This window comes from Thermobia domestica, chromosome 15 (assembly GCF_964235325.1).
Source record: "Thermobia domestica chromosome 15, izTheDome1.hap1.1, whole genome shotgun sequence".
Taxonomy (NCBI): Eukaryota; Metazoa; Arthropoda; class Insecta; order Zygentoma; family Lepismatidae; genus Thermobia; species Thermobia domestica.
Window position 1 is genome coordinate 190,382,836 of NC_137468.1, and position 23,114 is coordinate 190,405,949.

Here is a 23,114-nt window from a genome sequence, read left to right on the forward strand (position 1 = left end):
GAATACCTAGGATCAACATTTACAAACTAAAAGTATATTCACGAAGAAATGTGGACTAAAATTAGGGAAGTCGTGTTATTATTCAGTTCAAAATTTTCTGTTGTCGCGAATTCTGTCGAGGAATTTGAAGCTTAAAATATATAAAACAATAATCTTGCCTCTTGTTGTGTATGATTGCGAAACATAGTCGCTTACTCTGAGGGAAGAACATAGACTGAAAGTATTTGAGAACAAGATCCTGAGACGAATATTCGGACCCAAGAGGAACGGGAATGGGGAATGGCGGAAAATTCATAACGAGGAACTACATAATTTATACGGTTTACCAAACATTGTTAGGGTCATGAAATCTAGAAGACTCAGGTGGGCAGGTCATGTAGCCAAAATGGAAGAATGTAGGAACGCTTTTAAAGTTTTAACTGGAAATCTACTAGGAAAACGACCATTAGGAAGACCTAGGCGCACATGGAAGGACAACATTAAAATGGATCTTTCAGAAATAGGAATACAAAGTAGAAACTGGATCCAGTTGGCTAAGGATAGAAGTCAGTGGAGAGCTTTTGTGAACGCCGCATTGAATCTTCTGGTTCCATAGGTCATAGAATTAGTTTAGTTAGAAAATAAATCCTGATTTATTATTATTATTATTATTATTATTATTATTTTTATTATTATTATTATTATTATTTCTTTGTGGTATAGGTAAGTATTTTGATCCATAAGACCAAAATTGTGGAGTTATAATCCACAAATATCATGTCCTCAGAGGCGATTTTTAATTGAGTGATATGTGATCTAGACATATTCCTTCTGCGCTTCCTAGCCAAAAATAATACATGAATTACTCCAGTAGTTTGAATTCAAATACAAAGGAATTTATTTTTGCAGGGGAAGGATTTATGGAAATGACATAGTGAACTGAAATCTTATTTTCACCTTTAAAAAATATCACGAAAATAGTAGGTTAGTGCTGAATTCAGACAACTTCACACGGCTGGATGTGGAGATTGTCTGTTGCTGAGGGATAATCCTTGATTCTCCCAGACTTACTTCTATTTTAACCATTTTATTGGTGACATATTTAAAGACTACCAAACCCTCGGTGATGAGATAATTCTGCAATCATTGAAAATGTTATATTACAACATGAAGATTCAAAACAACTTTCAGAACTTATATTCTATGCTATAGAAACTAACTTTCTAGCGTATAGCTGATCGCTGTCAACGCAGCTGTGGCTACATTAGTGGTATTGAAAATTGTAGCCATGAGTATGACAACTGCAGCTGTAGTGTGACATATAATTAAACTTAAGTGTATTAAGTTTTTATAAATTTGTAATATTTGTAGTAAACGAAATACGAGTAGTTGGTTTCCAAAAATGAAAAATAACCAGTTTCACTTCCTAGAAAACAAAGACCAACAAGAGAGAGTGAAAACGATCAAAAGAGGAACTGAAACAGGAAGAGAAACAGGTGAAAACACGAACTGAAAACTACGTAAACTGCCTGTACAATAATCTTCTCGCAAAAGCTGAAAAACCTTAGTGGGCGATATAGAAAATTGGCCTTTTAGCCTACTCCTCCCACTACATGGTAGTGAAACAGATATTTTCTCCGAAATCCGATGTTGCCAAGAAATTCGAACTGTTTGATAGTTCTCGGCCAGAATAGGGGGGTGAGTAAAAGCTGATCGTTTCTGTCACTTGAGGAAGGAATGCAATGTCTTAAATGTTTTGGCGAAGAGAAAAGTAGCCTGGAAATTCGAATGGTTTCTGTTGTTTTGTTACTTAACACTTTCAGCAGAAAATCTTTCTTCTTCCGTTGAGAAGGAATGAACCAGATGCAGGCAGTTGGAGTATATACCTTTCGTTGGCGAGAGGGAAAAAAGAGAGGAAAAAAAGAGAGGAAAAAAAGAGAGGAAAAAGCAAGGTGGCCTCTCAAACCCACATGTGTAAGTCATTAGTCGCAGTTAAAAGGGGACCAAAAATATGGCAAAGTCTTTGGACACACGTTAAGTTACAATATCACTAGTAAGAGGATACAACTGTTTGGACAGTACCGAATATCATCCACTGAGAGCCATCTTGTTGTTGCGAGAACTGACTGTAGACTTTGGACTGATCACTTGAGTCTCACCGAGAAACTGGTCTCGCCAAAATGTCGATAGAGCATATAGTTAGGAAGTGAGAAAATGATCAACAGACATCAAGATTCTGAAGTTCATATCCTGTAAGTGTGTATCTTTTATTTATTACGCAGAATCAGGAAACTAGAAGTTCAATTGACTTCATTTCTAGAAACTTCGTGCTGAATTTTGAGTTATTTATGTAATTATTATATGTAACAATTGGTCATTACCTTGAATAGCTAGAACAAAGTTGCTTCAAATCTCAACTCTCTCTATACTATCGAGAAAATGGTTTGTTAACATTTTCATTAAAGATCATTTAAACATAATGCTACTCTTCTTGTTTTATTAATTTAGCTTCAACATCAGTTAAGATTTTTATTTTTAAAGTAACGAAACACTAGAAAGGTTAATAGATGGTATAACTATTAATTATGAGTTTCTGCCAACTATCCAAGTCGAGAAATAAAATTCTAAGAATCTAATGTAAGGACTGAAAAAAAAAATGCCCTAATCATGATGACTAAAGGAAGTAATATGTTTTAGAGGCTAGCAATTTTAGAGGGTACACAAAGAACGAACATGAAAATAAAATCTTGTAATGGAACGCAAACTGATCTTCCGGACAATTCAATTGAACAATCGAATTCTCGTAGGATATTGTCCTTTGCCCCCCCCCCTTAACCCTTAAGAGATCCGGGGTTTTGGGGCTATTTTGTAGACTTTCAGTCAAGCAGCTACTGCAACGTCACTATTTATCCTAGGATCATGGTTCATACCTCATTCTCTTCAGAATGGAGCTGGCTTTCAAATGATACCACTTGCGTGCTCATACCATATACCAGGAACGGGAAAATGATGTCAAAGGGAAAATTTCGGAGGGAAAATTTTTTTCTCGCACTTTGGGCCCCTCAGGAGCGGCCCTGTGTGAACGTAGCCATCTAAAAAAATCATAAATAGTACTTGGTATACTGAATGTGTGTACCAAATTTCAAGTTTCTATCTTGAATACCAAGGGCGGGAGAAATTTTATCAGGAATTCCCACCATGCCCCAAATTACCGTAAAAGACCATGATCTCAGGTAAAAAATTTCCTGAGACATCCCTAATTACCCTAGGGTCATGTTTCGCCCATCGTTCTCTTCAGAATAGAACTGCCTTTCAGGCGGTATGACTCACGTGTCTCCATCATGTATCTAAGGCGGGAAAATGAGGAAAAACGGGATTTTTGGTTAAAAATATCTTTTTTTTCAACTTTTTGACCCTCTGGATCCCCCCTGTTTTAACGCAGAAATCTGAAAAAAATCTGGTAAATACTACTCGGTGGACTGCATGTTTGTGCAAAATTTCAATCTTCTAGGTGCAAAAATAAGCCAGCACAAAAATAGTACCGAAAATGTCCAAAATTCCCCTATACAGAAGTATATTTTGATAAAAATTCCCTGACACTTCCCTAATTACCCTAGGGCCATGTGTCGCACATCATTCTCTTCAGAATAGAACTGCCTTTCAGGCGGTACCATTCACTTGTCTCCATCGTGTTTCTAAGGCGGGAAAATGAGGAAAAACGGGATTTTTGGGTAAAAATATCCCTTTTCTCAACTTTTTGACCCTCTGTATCCCCCCTGTTTTAACGCAGAAATCTGAAGAAAAAATCTGGTAAACACCACTCGGTGGACTGCATGTTTGTGCAAAATTTCAATCTTCTACGTGCAAAAATAAGCCCGCCAAAAATACTTTACATAAACCTCCCCAAGAAGTATTACACGAAAATATAAATTTTAGAATTATGACGTCATCACCTCCTATGTCTCGACGCAGGAAGGTGTGAAACCATACGTAATGTCTTCTACAATGCCTCTGGACTTGAAAAAAAAAACGGACGAAATAGCTCAAATAGGAGAGTTGTAACGCAATGTACCATGAAACACCCCCTATGGTACAAATTAACATGGGATCCCCAAAGGGTTACCCTCCTGAATTCATTACTAAATTAGAGCTCCCTCGTGACTAAAGAGTTAGCGTGCGTGCCTTTGCCATTCGATTCCCCGTGGAAGCTCATGTGGTTTGGATCCCATGTTAACTCCTTTCGTACCAGTGATATCCTTATGGATGTCATGAAAACGTATCCCTTATTAAGAGTTGTATTAATCCTGGAGATGATGAAATTTGTTAGTGGATGCAAGGAAAGACTTAGTTTTACTATTTCTCCTTAGGTGTCAGCACCTTACTGGCAGAAAAGACAATAAATGTGTTGTCTCAGTAGATGGCAGGCTTAAGGGACTATTCAATTAAGATACACACTTGTGTTTGTTTTGACGATAAACAATGAGCAACTTTGAGATCGGAAAAGGATAACCTTTGTCTTTGATCTTCAGTCAGTGTTACCAACCTGAAGCAACATAAAATCCCTTCAGAACATCACAATTTCCCTTTTTTAGTCCAAATGTTCCACAATGCAAATAATTGTTTTTATCAGTAATGTGAATGCTCTCCTCACGCGCGCACAATAGCTAAGCCCTATATAGCAGTTTAGACAGTCTTTTAACAGTAAGTGAAACCGATATTACAGCATGCACATAGGAAACTGACACCTGGAACGCATGAGGCTAAGCTGTAGGTCCAAACCTCGCTGCTGAACGGAACGCTAAATTCAAAATCAAATCATTACTAAATTAGGCAACACTTTCACAACGGCGTATTTACTTCTGCGAACTTAAGGTAGATTCCTACAACAAAGAGTCTTCCGTTCTTCTCCTGGTTGTCTACCTAAGAACATGTGACAAATTAAGACATTCGGCAAAAGACTTACAAAAACCAAAGGATATAAATTAATAATTAAACGAGTTGGTTGCATACCATTTTAGGATCACTTGATCGTCTGACGTGAACCACATGGCCATCATAGAGAACTGTCACTGCTTCAGCGCAAGTGGTTCCTGGTTCATCCTTGCACTCGTTGTTGGTCACCAACACCTATAATCAAAGATATACATGGTTAAGTATTTGAATTAAAGTGTTTTTCAATATAATATTCTATATGAACCATAACATGCCCGTAAAAAATTTATTTTTTTAGGTAGGAGTCATTTAGAGCGGATTTCAATGCTACCTACAGTCAATTAGCCTTACTGCTGTAAATGAATGTCAAATTCAAAATAAATAAATAAGTAAAGAGATTTTAGGTTTAAAATCCTGATATAATGAAGTTTAAAATTCCAAATACTGTAAAATCTCCAAGTAACCCAATATTTTATATCAGGAAAAAAGAGGGAGGGAGTTAAAAAAACTTAAAAAACAAACTCATCTTCCTATTCTGTTTCCTACAGTTAAGTTTAAGTGATTATGTTGCACTGTTCTACAGTTAAGTTTAAGTAATCATGTTGAACTCTCCTACAGTTAAGTTTAAGTAATCATGTTGAACTGTTCTACAGTTAATTTTAAGTAATCATGTTGAACTCTCCTACAGTTAAGTTTAAGTAATCATGTTGAACTGTTCTACAGTTAAGTTTAAGTAATCATGTTGAACTCTCCTACAGTTAAGTTTAAGTAATCATGTTGAACTGTTCTACAGTTGAATTTATGTCATTATAATGAACTACACTACAGTTACGTCTAGGTAAGCATGTTGAACTTTTCTACAGTTAATTTTAAGTAAGCATGTTGAACTGTTCTACAGTTGACTTTAGGTAAGAATGTTGAACTATCCTACAATTAAGTTTAGGTAATTATATTGAACTACGCTACAGTTAATTTTAGGTAAGCATGTTGAACTGTTCTACAGTTAAGTTTAAGTAAGCATGTTGAACTTTTATACAGTTAAGTTTACACAAACATGTCCTGCAGTTTGAGTGAACATTTGAGCTTAACTACAGGATACGGAAGAGTAAGATGTTAATAAGATAGCTTTTCAAGCGACTTCCCTTATAATGGATTTTCAAATGATTCTTTTCTTTTCACAATGATTATATTAATATATCATACGAAAGCTTATCATTATATTTTAACACCAACGAATAGAAATAACTAACGATAAGCGAAATAAAGAAATTAAACTTTAAAAAAAAACAACAGAAAAGCAAGTTTTTAAAAAGCTTTGTAATAAACCAGATGTTTCCCAAACTAATAAAAATAACACAGACACACACACACACACACACACATAAGAAAATAAAAGTTCTGTGCACTAGATCACAAGGTATGGATTCGATGTGTTTTGTTACACAGAATCCAAATTTCGAAACCCCAAGACAATTAACCGTGTCAATTCGTTTTTATGGGCGAAAAACTTGAGCGATTTTGGATAGAGAGGACACACGTGTTTCGCCCATAAAACCGTCCCAGGGTTTGAAAATTTAGATTCTGTGTAACGAAATATATTGAATCCATTTCCTGTGGTCAGGTCAGAACTTTTTTTTTTTTTTTTTTTTTTTTTTTTTTTTTTTTTTTTTGGAGTAGCTGTGTTACGTATATTTTTCATATCCAAAATCCTTAGTTTTTCGCCTATAACAAAAAATTGACACAGTCGATCGTATTGGAGTTTCGAAATTTGGATTCTGTGTAACAAAATATATCGAATCCATACCATGGGGTCCGGTACACAGACCTTTTACTTTGTATGTGGCCGTGTAATCATTTGTGAGTTAAACCAAAGGTATAGAAGATTGTATTACATCCATATGCTAGTTTTCTCTATGCAAACTGTAACACTCATATTCATTTATTTTTACACTCTAATACATATTATTCAGTTTATGAATTCTAATTCTCGTTCGTTCAAATGTTGCGAAGTTGAACTACTGATATAACGTCAAACCAAATTAATAAATGTTTTATTTTTAATTGATGTAAATTTTAATACATCTTTGTTTATATCTCTGTATATTCACAATGTAAGTCTCTTCTTTTTAAAAAGACATTTTCGCCCTCTCATGCTGACGATAGGACTAAAATGTCTTTTTTAAAAAAAAAGACTCCGAAATGTCCTTTGCAAAGTTACACAAGAGTTGGAACTTTAAAGAGAACACTGCGTATATACGTCATTTAATGGAAACATTGATTTTCGCTTATAATATACGTTGCATTGACATCTAACAAAGGTCATAGCAAAGAAGTCTCCTTTTAAATGTCATGCACATGCATGGACGGAGTTAGGAATTGTCTTCTGGAGGGCAGACCTTTTGGTCAGTCTCGGATGGTCTCGCAAATTTTCACAGGTCTTGGTAGGTGACCATCTTATAAGTGGCATTTTTCTTTTTTGCCTAAAAGTTAGGGGGAGCAATGCCGCCCCTATCCCCCTCTCATAGCTCCGTCCATGACGCCATGATGAAAAGTACAGAATCTCGTGAGAGTTGGTGGCGAGTGTGAGTTGAGATCGATTATGCTTAGGACAGAATTATTATTAATTTTTGGAACATTGGTAGCATTTGTTACGAAACTTTCTGCATAAACCTCATGACTTAGAATAACAATGTTTGGTGTCAAATTGTGCAACCTTTGGCTGATTTGTTTGCTCGACATGATCGGAAAGTGTTGTATAATTCCCTATACTCTTCTAACTAAGTACTTTTGACTCTAATTTCATTCCCTAGTAGAAGGAACCACTTGTGTTATTGGTAATACCGAATTAGCAGTTTCCGAAATGTTCCAGAGATTATTCAGGCAATAGACTGCTCCATTTGAGCCATCAACAGAACAGCTACTGATGCAAGTATACTAAGATTGACATATCACTGGCAAATGTTTGCACATAAATCTGAAAGGAATGTTGAAGGACAGTAAAAGTATCAGAGATGTATCCTTTCTGTATCATTTGTGAATAAATAGTTTGTACTATTAAAATTCCAATCCTGATAACCTCGCTTATAGTATTGCCACTTACTTTCAAAGGAATACTTGTCTTACACAGTGTGTTCTTCGTAATTCTACAGCATTGTCCTTTCTTATCCCTAAAAATTGGCTTCTGTTTCTTATTCATACTCACGAGATAATAAACAGTTTTCTTGACAAGAATTTTTAATTATTTTTTTCACACACAACGCAAAATATACAGATGGAAAACAAATGTATGAATTCGTTTTTCTTCTTGTGGCCCATGCATTGGTGGGCACAGTTTTAACCACTGTTTCGTTTCTTACAAGCAAGTGCGGTTAATATTCAGAGCCCATCAAAATAAATGTAAATACAATTTGATATGATGTCTGTGCATTGTTTTCGAAGTTTAATTGAATTGTCGTTACAAAATATAGTGTAGACATATCCGATGCCACCCCGATATCAACCTGGTGGCCAGATATTACATCGCACCTGACAAAAAACCAGCTGAATTCTTCAGTCACAAAACAACGAACTAGTCTGGGACTTTGTGTTACACAAACATGTAACTTCAAAGAAAATAATGAGCATTGCATCTTCTTTTTCACATGCTAACCAAAAACATCTTGCCCCATTTCCCTCTACAATATTTGTCAGAATTCTATTTTTACAAAATTTCTCTTACATCAGCATGTCTGACAAAACAGCTTCATCAGAAAATCTTTGAGTTTTACATCCGGTGGTTATGCCGGTTAGGCTAAAGGAGAGCATGATGATGAGTAATGAATGAAATGGTGGAATAAAAAAGTGGGAGAAAACAAGAGAACCCCGGGGAAAATCACGCACACGGTGTTTGTCCACCACAAAGTTCACTTGGCGGGGACTGGGATCGAATCCGGGACCCCAAACACCAGAGTTGAACGCTCTACCACTGAGTCACCGTGGCCCCTACAGCGACATCAGGACACGTGCTAGGAGTAATCAAAGATATCAGACGACAGCGACCAGCAGAAACCCTTTAAATATTGTGATCATAAGGTCAAAGGAATCTTCATTCGTCATTCCTCGCTAGCGATCAGTTGTTACGAGCCACACGCTCATTGTCTTGTCTGTTGTCTTTGGTTCGAGACCCGACGACGACTCAGTCCAGCTGGTCAAAGAGGGAAAAATCTTGCTGCACAGGAGGTACAACCAAGTGTTTCTGGGAAACACTGACATCGCTGAAGCAAGATCCATTGGTCCATAGAATTGAGAGTTGTGGAGCCGAAGGTCGTCTCAGCTTCATACCTGTATCTTTATACGTAAGTTTTGGTGACGGTGTAGGCGAACAACAGAATATCCTTGTTCCATCAGCGCAGAACAACAGTTATGAGGCAACTTTCGTAATTCTTTCCCTCGCAACCACAATCTCATCTTCAGTGGCGGATCCAGGGGGACGATCGGGGCGATCGCCCCCCCCCCCCCAAATAAAGAGGAAACTTTCTTATTTTATATATATCAGAGATATATTTTATATATATCAGAAAACCCATCTCAGAGTTTGGAGCTCTTAAAAGTAGCTCTAAGTAGCAGTATTACAACCCACCGCCCCCCAGAAGTCCGTCCTAGATCTGCTCTTGACCATCTCTCTCCTCTTTCTGCTTTGGCTGATTTCAATTGTTCTTGTTTTATTTCTAAACTAAAAGGATAGTCATCCTCACATTTCTCTGTCTCTTGCTCTGCGTTGACCAAGCATCAGTTGGATCCCCAAAATCAATCGGAGTTTATCCTTAAGAAAATCTCTAAATATTTATTTTTTTCTTCTCCCAAACTATTCTAGTTTGATATGGTAGAAATGTTGGGTAGTATGATTTTCCCTCGACAGATGTCGGTACTCTCACGACTGAAACATATGATATCTGACATACGATATGAAACAAAATGGCCGCTGCACAGTTAACATTTTAAGGAACAGAAAATCCATTTTACAGTGATGTTTCAAGTTTTAAAGTTGTTGTTGAAGTTTAATATCAGTTAAGGTATGAATCTAAAACAGAACCTCATAACAATCAGACGGCTTTATGACAAATCTGAAACACGTGATACGATTTGTAATGTGCACAAGGGAAGCTTCGGAAGACCTCGTACACATACAAGTCCTACTTCTTTGGCTATGTTTTTAGAATCATTTTGTTCACCTTCAGTAATTGTATTGAGCGTTATTGTAATATGCAGAGGGTGAAAGTGGAACCGCCAGAACAATATGTTTCGGAAAGGCGAACAACGTGCGTAGATCATGATTGGACTGGTATGCGGGTGCAGTGCACAACAATATTTTCAGGTACTTCGTGACGACCTTTACGCCAAAATGAAGGAACCAGTTGGCGTGACACAAGAGAAGCCGATGTGTGCCATATGGCTTTTTCTCGACAAAGATTGACATGCTGACGGTGTATGAGCCTTCCACACGTGTGGCAGGTGATAGAGATGCGAGGCGAATACATTGAAGGAATGTAACAGGTGTTCTTCTGTGTATAAAACCAGGCATGAATTGTAACAATGCTGCTTAGTTTAATGTCCCATGATTATGCACTGAGGGTATGGAAAACGAGAATGATGAGATGTGTGATACAGATGGAATAATAAAAGTGGGAGGAAACGGAAGAACCCCGGAAAACCTAGGCACGTGGCGTTTGTCCACCACAAAATCCAATGGTGAGAGAATGGGTCGAACCAGGGACCCCACACGATGAAGACAGTATAGAATTTATTTATTTTTTCTTACGTGTCTATACGCTTTGACAGACTTTATATATTATATTCACTGAAAGTAAATAGGTAAGATTTTATTTTATATTTACTAACGTAGAGTTGATCGGAATAGAAAAGAATCATAAAACATTAAAAACGAAAAGAACACCCAGACTTTTTTCAACACACTTTCTTACCGAAAGAACTTTTGAATTATAAAATGAATAAAGCTTGTCTTTTCTATCTCACTCAGCACGCAGGTACTCCTGTATTAAAGTAATAATTAAGTACATATCACTTTTAAACGAAAAATTAAAGGCTCTTACTTCGAAATCATGATTTCCTGTTTCGGAGATGTCCCTAGCAACCACATAGGTACAGTTGCCATTAAAAGTGAACGCCCTCTTATTAAATGTAGTATAATGAGGATCACCTTGAGCTCTGCATACACCTAGTGAACAAAGATACTTATAATTATCTATATTTAGATTATACTGTACATATATTAAAGATATAGTTATTTTGCTCTAAGAATTTGTGAACTCCGTCATTTAGACGCAAAATTCTAAGAACTTAGATGCTAAAATAGATGTAATCAAATTCGTACAAAAATAACATTTACATGTAAAATTGTAAACATTAAAGAACACCATTTCCAAAATAAACTAGATTTAAAATAAATATGTAATTGAAAATGTTACAAATATATATCGATTTATTCATTTACCTTACAGACATGGTTTTGATGTCATTTTGTAGCAAAATTACATCAAGTTTTGACTCACGTAGTACACTAGTTCAGAAACAATCCACCGCAAGCGCTAGCGGCAGTTGCAGCAAAGATAGCTACTGCCTTACTGGCCCCGAGTATGTGCTACCTACCGTTTCCCTTGGGTGCTGGCTCCCGAAGAACTCCCTAAGAAAAAGCTGATAACAATTCTGGTCCAGGCTCATACTCTATTTGGGCGCAGATTGATAATATTAAAATATGACCAGTGATTTGACATGAGCCACGTTGGTGCTTTTGAGACTCAGGTTGTATTATACTTACTTTTGCGTATGCACACGCATACGTACACACAACTGGCAAGTCGTCTGCTCGCAGGAATTCACACACACATGAATGAAGACGATATTTACTTAGGTAAATTCCTATTTATTGAGTATGAATATGTGTGGGTACGGAACGGAATTTTATATATATATATATATATATATATATATATATATATATATATATATATATATATATATATATATATATATATATACAACACACAAAATTCTCACTTTATAACTTTATAGAGCTAAATGCTCAAACAGAAGGAATTGCACTGAGGCAATCGAATAAACGAAATGAAGAATAAATTCTTAACACTGCATGGTAAATGTAGATATGCGCACACTATTTACGAACACTAGAAACATAGCCCTTGTTTAAAGATCGCTTGCACTATAAATTGACTCTTCGCACTGAGTCAAGACTTTCACAGTGTGATAATGATAAGGGGAAAGGGAAAATACTGATGAATGAAGTATCTTGACTCCTAAAGGAGGCTACATATCCAGAAGGTATTGTGGTTATGCTTAAGGTTTATCCTAATGGGGGTACATTGCGAGAGGTTTACTTTCTTAAACATAACCAACTCCGTCCTATACTCCTGATACGAGTGTTACATAACATTAAATAAACTAGGAAATTCTAGGCGTGAATAAAAGATACAAGCCTCAAATGTGTGATTGATTTTAATTTTTAGTGAAGTCATGAGATGTTTGTGAATTGGTTTATGTGTAGAGACATTTTGGCAGTTGACAGATTTCTTAAGCACATACCTGATTTTCTTGTTGAAGATTATTGTCCCACGACAGTCACTCCAGGTCCAATCTCAGTCCAAGTCCTTATTGACACAACAGTAACTTTCCAAATTTTATCTGATGTAGAATTTAATGTTCGAAGTCTCAAGACAAAATTGTTTCGAATAACTCAGTTACATTGAGACTTTCAACGATATAATCTCTGGTCGCTCTCTCTCTATCCTGGAAATATCGTGAGGTTATATACTATTTCTTTTGCTGAGGTTGTTACCCAAAGTGACGTAGATCCATGACATGACCCAGAAACTCGGGTTCATGTACAAGTCGGAATTTGGTTCAGACGAAAAAATCTGTCAACGCAAGATTTACATAATGAGGAAGTTCATTATGTAAGTCAAACTGTCTTCAGCACATAAAACGAATTCGCAGACAAATTACATAATTCTTAACATTTTATTATAGAGTTTTAATCTGTATTTAGATAAAGGAATCTTTTCCTGTTTTGTTCATCTTTAAGAGTTGAATTTAGAACCAAAGTACAACACAAATAAAAAGTTTATAACTGGCCGGTTACAGTATTTGTTGGTCCTTTTGCTTTACATCCTATAGATTAATGTCGCAACACAGAATTCTTCATACTATCACTTCATACGTTGTCTTGCCCTGCCTCTCTCTACGACGAACTTTTTGCTAGCCCTCCGCTTACTACGAACTCTTATTGCTAACTTTCCGCTTCTACTGACTATTGTTGCTAACTCCCCGCTTCCACTCACGCTCGGGAACAACCCGTCCGCTTACTTAGGGTTGACAATGCATTATGTAAAATAATAAAGAAAATGTTAATTTTTTCTGCATTCATAGACAATGCCAATGGGTTGATGTTATAATAAAGAACACTGGCAACATTTCTTTTGTTCCCGTGAGAGTGAAGCTTGGAAATAAAAGTTGAAAAAAGTGTGGTAGCCTAAATTAATAAATTCTTCCCATGATTATTGGATTTTTATGCACTACTGTTGTACATAAAACAGTTCAGTGAAAAGAAGCGAACGATGGTAATTGTGTGTATGAGTCATTCCATCTACGACTCCTGCAGGATATTAACGCTTGTTCTCACGGCAGGAAGGATGACGTAATATGAGTGCGTGAGAACACGACAAACACAATAGCATTCACACACAATATCAACTTCGTATCCAAAAATATTCCCAATCTTAATAAATGTTATTATAAAAAAAAAGTATATGCGGAACAGTCATGGTGACGAAGACTATAAGTTGGAAACTATTTTAAGGAAAGAAAAAAAATAAGTTTTCTGCGACGAAGTACTCTGTCTAGACGATAAACGTTGCATTGAAAAACAACAAGTTCTTTGTTTTATCGTGAGAAACGATAACGACTGAAGAACACCTGCATACAACAGAAAGAATTGAAGTTCTCACCAAAAGGAAAAATAGCTGTTCGTTTCTATGAGTAAAATAATAATTTTGTTGCATGAATAAAAGTTAAAAAGAAATACACTGGTCGTCCAAAAACATAGATTTGTGTCCGGGCAGACGGTCACATATGCTAGCTGTATGTTTTAGTTTGAAGAATCCAAGTCTGCGAGAACTGTGCAACGTAATTTTCGTACAAAGTGTGGTAAAGATCCTCCAAGTAGCCCTACTATTTATCAGTGGCATAAGTGTTTTATAGAAACTGGGTGTTGTAACCATACGGTTCAGCTCATTGAATTTTTAAGAAGAAAATTTTTAATTTTTAAATAAACCTCGTACAAAAGTGCTCAAGAATTTTTCTCTCAGCCAACAAACGAATATGCATATATGTATGTGCGTCTCGTCTGCGACGGAGATCGTAGTGTTCCTCTCGCCTTCCCAAATAAGGAGCTAAAATTCAGCACAATGGACAAACTTCGTCTCTAAAAATTCCTACCTATAAGTTGTCATAGCTATTTTTACCTTTTGACATCACCAAACTGCGTAGCGAACCGAGCTGTTGCCTAGCAACGCGAGGAGACGGAGAGAAAAAGGGTCTTAGTCTGACAAGTGCTTTGGGTGCAACAACTGCTAATAACTACGATGGAAGATATTACGGACAAGTAAATACGCAATATTACAAATAGTTTAATATTTTTACTACGATGTAAGTGCGATACCATAATACATTTTAAAGGTGCTCCTAGAACAATAAAAATGTAATTGCAAGAAGAAGATTTAAAGACCCAAATCATCTGTACATGATTATAAATTCAAGGATCGTCTCAGCGACTAGGATCAGCAAAGCAGTAAAATACGTTCTATTCATTGCAAAGAAGATGAAAGGAAAGCAACCCGCAATCTTCAGGACATTCCCCCTGGAATAACCAAAATGATAAACCTTAACCCCTAAGTGAGTGAACAGTGCCAGTGAAATTGTGGAAATTAATAATGTAACAAAATATAACGAATAATTCGTGACGTCCGCGTCATCCGCGTTCATAATAATAAATGGGCCTAAATTAAAATATTATCACAAAAATCAGTTATCCAATTAAAGTGCCAAAAAGCAATGTAATATTTGTTCGTGAAGTTTAAGTGTTAATTAAAATCAAAGTGAAAATCTGAGTATCCTTTCAAAATAATTATCATGGTTTGAATTTATATTTGTTAATTTTAAGAAACAATCTAATTTACTTTTCTTTACAGCACGAGTGATTAACGGCTATGCAACTTAATAATTCGTACATTATTAGATTGCATCAGCGCTAAAAATACAATTGGAGTCTACTTTTGTGCTTGTTCTCTAAAACGTTCTAGTTCGAACTCCGATTCATGTTGTCCAGTAGCTATATGGTAGGCTTAGATGGATGATCCAAATTGTTGTCAAATACTAAGGGAGACGTATAAGTTGTAGAGGATCGAATCCCGGACCATTGTAAATGTCCAAGCCCACCTAGCGATCTGTAGAATCCGAACCACGTACTGTTATAAAAGGCTTTACTCCGACAACGGACACATAAGGATCGAACCCAGTACTATCACAAGAAAGGCGTACCGGACAAGATACGAACCCAGGCGGGTCACAAATATGTCTTCTCGCACAGGCATAACTAAGAATCGAACCCTTCCGGTTATAATAATGTCTTCCCAAACAGGGATAGGTAAGAATCGAACCCTTCCGGTTACAAATATGCCTTTCCCAAACAAGGACAAACAAAAATCAAACTCCCATACGGTTACAAAAATGTCTTCCCGAACAGAGACAGGCAAGAATCGAACCCCAGTGGGTTATAATGTTCGGCAAGACAGAACAAATATTCAGGTCGTCCCTGTACGTCTAAAGACGTTGTAGAGCAAGTGAATCAAAGTTTTCTGTGCCGCATCACGAATGGAAGACACATTGAACCGCTTTAGGTATAAAGTAAGAAACATGATGTATTTTGCTACAAAATGAAACCAAAACCATGTTTGTAAGCTAAATAAATAAATCAATATAAGTTTTCGAAGTTGTAAAGTCCTTTTTTTATACACCCTGTATTCTGCTACTTTTAGTTCTATTGCTCTTTCTACAGGCCATTGTTGCATAACTATGGAAAGGTTATAACCAGTGGTCGAAGTGAGACGGTATGCGGTGATATGCCATACCGCCTCCGGTTTTTCAGTGATCAACACATACCGTCACTAGAGAGTAGATGCTAAATACCTTTAATAAATCCATTTTTATACAGAGTAATTGGCTAATAGCTTTGCGTGTAAAAATATTTTATTTCTTATGTAGAAATAATTTCTAAGTTGACAACACCGACATTTTTGTTATCTTTTTCCTACCTTTTGTTTCTAAAATAAGGTGTATTCAAAGAAGTTATATCAAGTTTATATTTTGATGTATCATATTGAATTATTTCTTTATTATATGTGTGCGTGTCTTCTTGGCTTAATGCATATAAATGTTGTGCTTTGAGGATGGCGGATTTAGGGGTAGTCTGCTATGGGGGACGGATCTTCCGAGGTTTTGGTATACCCGTCAGTTGAGTGGGTACTCCAGAAGTTTTCCAGTAGGAAATTGTTAATATAAAATTTCCGTTTTTAAGCATTTCCTTGTATAATTCTCTACAATACAAGATAAGGAGATTTTTTTTCAGTGTTGACGAGGGATCAAAGTCTCTCCCTCTTCCTCCCCTCCCCTCTCCTGTAACTAAAGAGAAGCTCTCCAGAAGATTTCAGTCATCATGTAAATAGAAATACAATGTTTTAGGAAACGTACCCTCACTGTAATTAGATAACCGGTATGACGAGTCAAAATTGTAGTAAAACATACTTTCTCAGCTTTTTTTTTTTCACTTCGAACACTGGTTCTAACATGGGAAAACTGATAAATAGACAAATTCAAACATGAAAATATGGACAGAGAAGATACTATATATAAATTAGTACATTATATGCACAATATTCGTGTGATTTAAGTTTTTAATTAGTGTACTGGGAATTCTCATTTATAAAAAGAAAATACCATCATCAGTTATTGTTGAAAAAACTTGCAACAAGGTTAGATAACATCAATAAAATGTGATTTTAATATATTTGTGTATTAATTGTATTTTCTGAAAATCATTTATGAAGTAAAACGTTAATTCTTTTATTTTCTTAGCAAATATCTACATGTATATTAGATATATAATTGTTTATGTTTGTCTGTGATCAATGGATATTCAGCAGTTTTAGCAATCAACAATAAACACAATCAAATAATTAAAATGATATAAAAACAACACAATTGCGTTGTATTTAAGTTCATATTTTGCAATTCTTTTCTTCTTATGTGGATATACGAATACAAAATGGGAAATTCAAATATAAAAACTGAACCTCTTCACCCTTTAGAAGTCGAGTTTTCGGAGACGTTGGGATACGTGTGAACTTATTTTTAATAAGAGTTCCTCTACCAAGTTTTACCTGCCTTACTTGAGGTACTTTTGAAATATTCTACTTTCAGCATATTTCTAACTCTCCCCTTTACCGATACATATTTCAATGAATGTAACATGATAAAAACCCAGGTGATAACTATTTTCAAAAATTCATTTAAAAAATTCATTAAATGGTTCAACGGTATGAATCTATGTAGGAACAACAAATCTACCGACATTCTTCTTTATATATAAGGTAAATAATTGATATCATATCTTACAATCTCTACATGCAACAGGCTCCACACAAGCGTCGCCCTTTCTCACAAATCCATCTGGACAGTAGCAGCCTGGGTAGCAGGCATTCGGATTAGCAGGGCATGGATCTTCTTCCATTATGTTCTCGCAGCTTCTTTCACAATGATGGCGATAGCAATCCTTATACACAAGTCCTGGAGAACACTTCTTCGCTGTTAAATTCAAAATAAAAGTATTTTATTAGGACAAAGGAAATAATGCTGGTAGGTACAGTGAATGCAAATAAGAGTTTTGCTGGTACGGTTTTAACAAAGACATAACTTTAACAATGATGAATACTCTAAAATATACAATACCATAAATAAAAGTAAAATTGGGAACATTATAAGTACCTTTTTAAGATTAGATTTATTAATCATTCTCTGGACCATGTTACATGTACATTGGTACAAAATGGTATAGAGCTTGTCTGTACATAAATTCGATACAATATTTACAACAAATACAATGCTCTTGTTTTCAATAACTTGTGAAAATAGATATAGACAAAACCAATTCTACAATCTATATAACAATAATATATATATATATATATATATATATATATATATATATATATATATGGACTTAATTACTATTTTAATTAATGTATATTTCTATTTACCATCTAGTATATACAACTGGAATTTAATTATTTTTAGAAGTTTCAAAATTTGCTGCTAAGATATTCATTTACAATTTAAAATGTGTTTTTTAATAGCAGTTTGCGCACTGAGTTCAGAAAGAAACTCTTTCCATGACTATTTTTTATGTACCCAGGTAGTTTATTATACAACTTTACACCCATATACATGTGTGATTTTCCGTATGCAGATGTTCTATGACACACAGTATATAAGTTATCTTTCCCACGTGTAAGGTAGTTGTGAGTATCACCATCTCTTTTAATATTATCTAAATGATCCCAAGTTATTTTGAGAAGTTCAAATATGTATAAAGAAGGAAGTGTCATCATATTCAATGATTCAAATAGTTTCTTACAGCTGGTGCGTTTCGGTGATTTAGTAAGGATTCTTAAGACAGATTTTTGTTGTTTAAATATATTCTGAAGCTTCGGCGAAGACCCCCAGAACGGAATTCCGTATTTAATATGAGAATAGAATATGGCATAGTACAGGGACAGAATTGATTGCCGATTTAGTATTGGGACTAGAGTTCGTATTGTGTACATAGCCTGCGCTAATTTTTTGCTTAGTTTCTCTACGTGTTCTTGCCATGTAAAATTATCGTCTAGATACATACTTAAAAATTTTACAGTATTAGTAAATGTATGTTTAGTGATATCTGTGGTAGTTGGTGTGATGTTCTGTGAGATAAATGGTAGTAGACATTTTGTTTTATCTGCATTTAGTTTTAATTTATTAGCAGAAAACCAATGCGTAAGTTGGGATGTTGTAAGATCAATGGCTTCTTGCAAGCTATCTCTGTCTTTTTCAGTTACAACTACTGTTCTGTCATCAGCAAAAAGTATATTACCCTTCTCTATATTTAAAGATAAAGGTCTATTGCTTGTTTTACGTGTCATTGTAGCATAACAACAACTGAAGGCTTCCGTAAGCGTAACAAACTGCTAAACAAGCAGATTACAGCACTAGCACATAAAGGAACAGAAATTATATATGTAAATTAGTACAGTAAAACCTGTCTTCAACGGACCCTTTATTAAACGGAAACTTGTGTTAAACGTAAATATTTCATGGTCCAGTAAATTTACTGGCGAACATCGTGTTGAAATTCCCTTTTAAAACGGAAACTGTATTACGCAGACAATGGAAATCAAAATAAGCCTATTAACGGAAAATTTCAAGTTCCGAAGTGCAGTATTTAGAAAGTTTTTAGACATTCTATGAAAGGTTAGGTATATTTTTAGCAAAACAGACAGTGATGTTCAAATCGAAACAGACACATCAGATATACTTGCTTTAATTGAGAATTATATGGAAAGTCTGACAGGAGACGAGAAGATGGAGGAAGAAGAGAATAAAGCATTGAGTTGGAAGGAGAGTATAGGCTAGGGATGTAATGGGGTGTGTACGGGAGTATACGGCATACACGCACCTAAAATGTATATAGTCCAGCGTATACTCAACTTAAATTTACTAAAGAATGAGCGTATATTGGGGTGCATATACGCCAAGTAGTCTTGCGTACACGCTATACTTTTGAAAACGATCAAGCATATACCTACCAAAAATTCTAGCATTACACCACTGGTATAGGCTAAGGATTTGTCAAGTTTCTGTCAAAAGTTTAGAGGAATTGAAACAATTGCTTTACTTTGAAATTACACTGATATGCTTAGTGTGGTTTCTCAGGCTAAAATCTCTGTGAAAAGTTGGGCACACAAGCATTGGTGTTTACAAAAAACCGTCCTTGACTATTGGGAAAATTAAGTTAACGTGTATACACTACTTTTCTTTTCTGTTCATTGTAAGTTGTATTAATTCGTAGTAGAAATAAATACTGTAAATTTACTAAGATACGTACAGTACCTTATTTTATCTCAGTGTGTCCATTATACGCATGCACGTTTTTGTGCATAAGTCTACCTTCCTTAACAGAAAACGTATCTTTAACGTAAATTTTTGCGAGTCCCGTTTGATTCCGCTAAAGAAAGATTTTACTGTATATACACTTACAGGTACAGCGGTATTCTAATTATATCTATATTTGGATTATCAATCAATTTACTTTTTTAAACACTATCACATATTTACATGTATTCTTAATTAATTGCCTCCATGGTCAGTGGTGCCCACCCCCCTCATGTCATGACGCACCCCCTCAATTGTCTATCCGTAGGTGTTTTCCATGAAAAAAAAACTTTTCGATTAATTTTTACACCCCCTCAAACATATTTATATAGATTTTTAACCCCCCAAATATTTGAATGACGCAGTTTGCGTCATAGCCCCCCTTGTGGGCACCCCTGTCCATGGTTATTACCTGTAACGGGAGAACTTACTGGATTTAAGCGAGGGAACTTTACATTTTTGTATCGTTTTAGTTGTAAGTGAGGCTTACGGAACATAACTAAGAACGAGTTCCTTTCATATTTTCAATAAGTATAATTTTGATTGGAAAAAAAGGGAATTTTATTTAAATAGAAATAGAAATCCCATTTTCTCTCCCCTAAGCATGTTTATTCGTTTGATACTTTATGCAGTGGCGTATTTACGATTTTGTTTCGGGAGGGGCTTGGGGCTTTGTCTGGAAATGTGAAAATTCTGCAAGATATGTCATTTACTTTACTATACTAAGTAAGATTTCGGGGGGAGGGGCTTAAGCCCGGAAGCCACCCCTTAAATACGCCACTGACTTTATGTGTCCTGAATTGGTTTTTATCACAATATTTTCGTATTTAAAGAACATCTGCAGTCTGAAATAATCTCGTTTTTACCTTTCTACTACTAAGAATCTGAAGACCATCCCAATATGACAATTAATGCAAATTGAACGTAGGAAAACTAAACAAGAGTTGTCAGTAGAAATAATTTTCATTTTTTTAAGGATGAATTTCAAGCACCTATCAAATTATGTTTAAATGATACAGGATTTGTCCAGACAGTAGTAGGACCAAGGGCACCTATCAGGGGGGCAAGGTGAAGCGCTCGCCCCCTAGAGGAAATTGTACTTGGGAATATCGAAAACTCAATAGAATTTTTACATTAGTTACAGCAAAATTTGAAACGTCGCCTATACTTGCCCCCCCCCCCTTGGAAACCACAACATGGGCGCCCTTGAGTAGGGCTGATTATTTTTTTTAAAGAAAGTTAATCAAAATTTTGACACATCGATTTAATAGTTTTTAAAATATGCCTCTTCTGCATCAACATAGCATTCGCAGCGATTTTGCCAATCACTGAGGGCTCCCTGGTACGCAGAAACTGGAATGCTCTTTAGCTCCCTCGTTACGGCTTCTTAATCGCCTGGACCAAGCCATGGTGTCGTCCTTTCATGACCCTTTTCAGTCGGGGAAAGAGGAAGAAGCCTGCAGGAGCGACATCTGGGCTGTAGAGTGGCTGGGGGAAGCTGTGTGATGGCATGTTTGGTCAAGAAGTCCATGACAGCAAAGGCGGTGTGGCTCGGGGCATTGCCGTGATGAAGCTTCCATGATTCAGCAATTGCTGGACGGACGCGGACGATTCATTTTCTAGTCTTTCAAGTACTTCCACGTAAAATACAGCATCCATAGTCTGGCCAGGCGGTACAAACTCTCTGTGAACTACTCCTTTGCAGTCAAAAGAACGATCAACATGAATTTCATTTTCGACTTGCTTAATTTGTACCACTCAAGAATACTTGATCTACCCATGGCGTCATTCCCATAAGCAGTCTTGATCATATCATGGGTCTCACTCAGTTTTACCCAGTTTGACGCAACCCAATTTGACGCAAAACTTCACCGCGTAACATTGCTCTAACAAACGATTCATTTTGAAGATGACAAGGCACCTTGAAAGGGGTTCACCTTAAACTCAATCTACACTCCGTGAAGGCTTGGAGACGATTGACGACTGGTGCACTGGTAGCTAAGACCCTCCACTACCTAACCAGAGGAGTACCACCCCCTCCTTCACCACGTTTTGGCGGGAAAAAATCAGTTCTACTACTTCCCGGATAAACCCTGTAAATGCCTATCGACAAGAAATAAGAGACAAGTTCTTACACGCATATAGAATCAAGTAATTATCAAGCACTCTTTCTTATATTTTTCATCTTGTTTAGATTGATTTTCTTGCGGTCTATGCTGATGACCGAAAGTAATGACCAGATTATCAAACATTACTACAACAGTAAATACATAAAAGGCTCTTAGCTTGTTATTTCTATAGAATAATAAATAGAGAAATTTACCTAGTATATTTGTGTTTAAAAAAAATAAAAATATATATATAGGAAGTGAAAAATATAAAATCGATAGGAAAGAAAATTTTAAAAAGGATAATTGGCACGTTCAGTGCCCAAGGGAATCAAATCCACTTTTTTTGGTTATTTTGGTCACATTTCATCTTTAAGATGTCTACCTAACCCTTTTTTACTCTGTCCATTACTATTTTTACTCTATGACGATCAATGTTGAAACCAGTAATGGCTGGTTTCTGCTACTTTCAGTTTCATAATCATAATCATGATTTATTGCATCCGTTTATTCTCATACAACAAAGTTGGACATATTAGTTTTTCACAAACATACATATATAATTACATATGGATTATTCTAAATTCACAAATATACCTTATTATACATTTAATTTTGCGCATAGTAATTATTTTTAACATATTCTTCAACAAAGTAAAAGTATTGTTTTATGAAGCACCTTTTCAGTTTGATTCAAAAGTTTTTTTAATACAGAGATCTGATTTTTATATACATGATGAAAGTAGATTGCATAATAAAGATTATGAGTGACTCATTTATTAT

General features: G+C 35.7%; 1 protein-coding gene across 1 annotated transcript in view; it reads right to left on the reverse strand.

Annotated features, from left to right (window-relative positions):
- The window catches only part of Hml (hemolectin), a 403,631-nt gene that overhangs the window by 111,411 nt on the left and 269,106 nt on the right, over positions 1–23,114 (reverse strand). The window contains exons 64-66 of the mRNA XM_081740590.1: positions 17,653–17,841; positions 11,001–11,125; positions 4,990–5,106 (exon numbers count right to left, since the gene is read on the reverse strand). Of these exons, the coding sequence (XP_081596716.1) occupies positions 4,990–5,106; positions 11,001–11,125; positions 17,653–17,841 (431 nt within the window). The remainder of the gene's footprint in view (positions 1–4,989; positions 5,107–11,000; positions 11,126–17,652; positions 17,842–23,114) is intronic.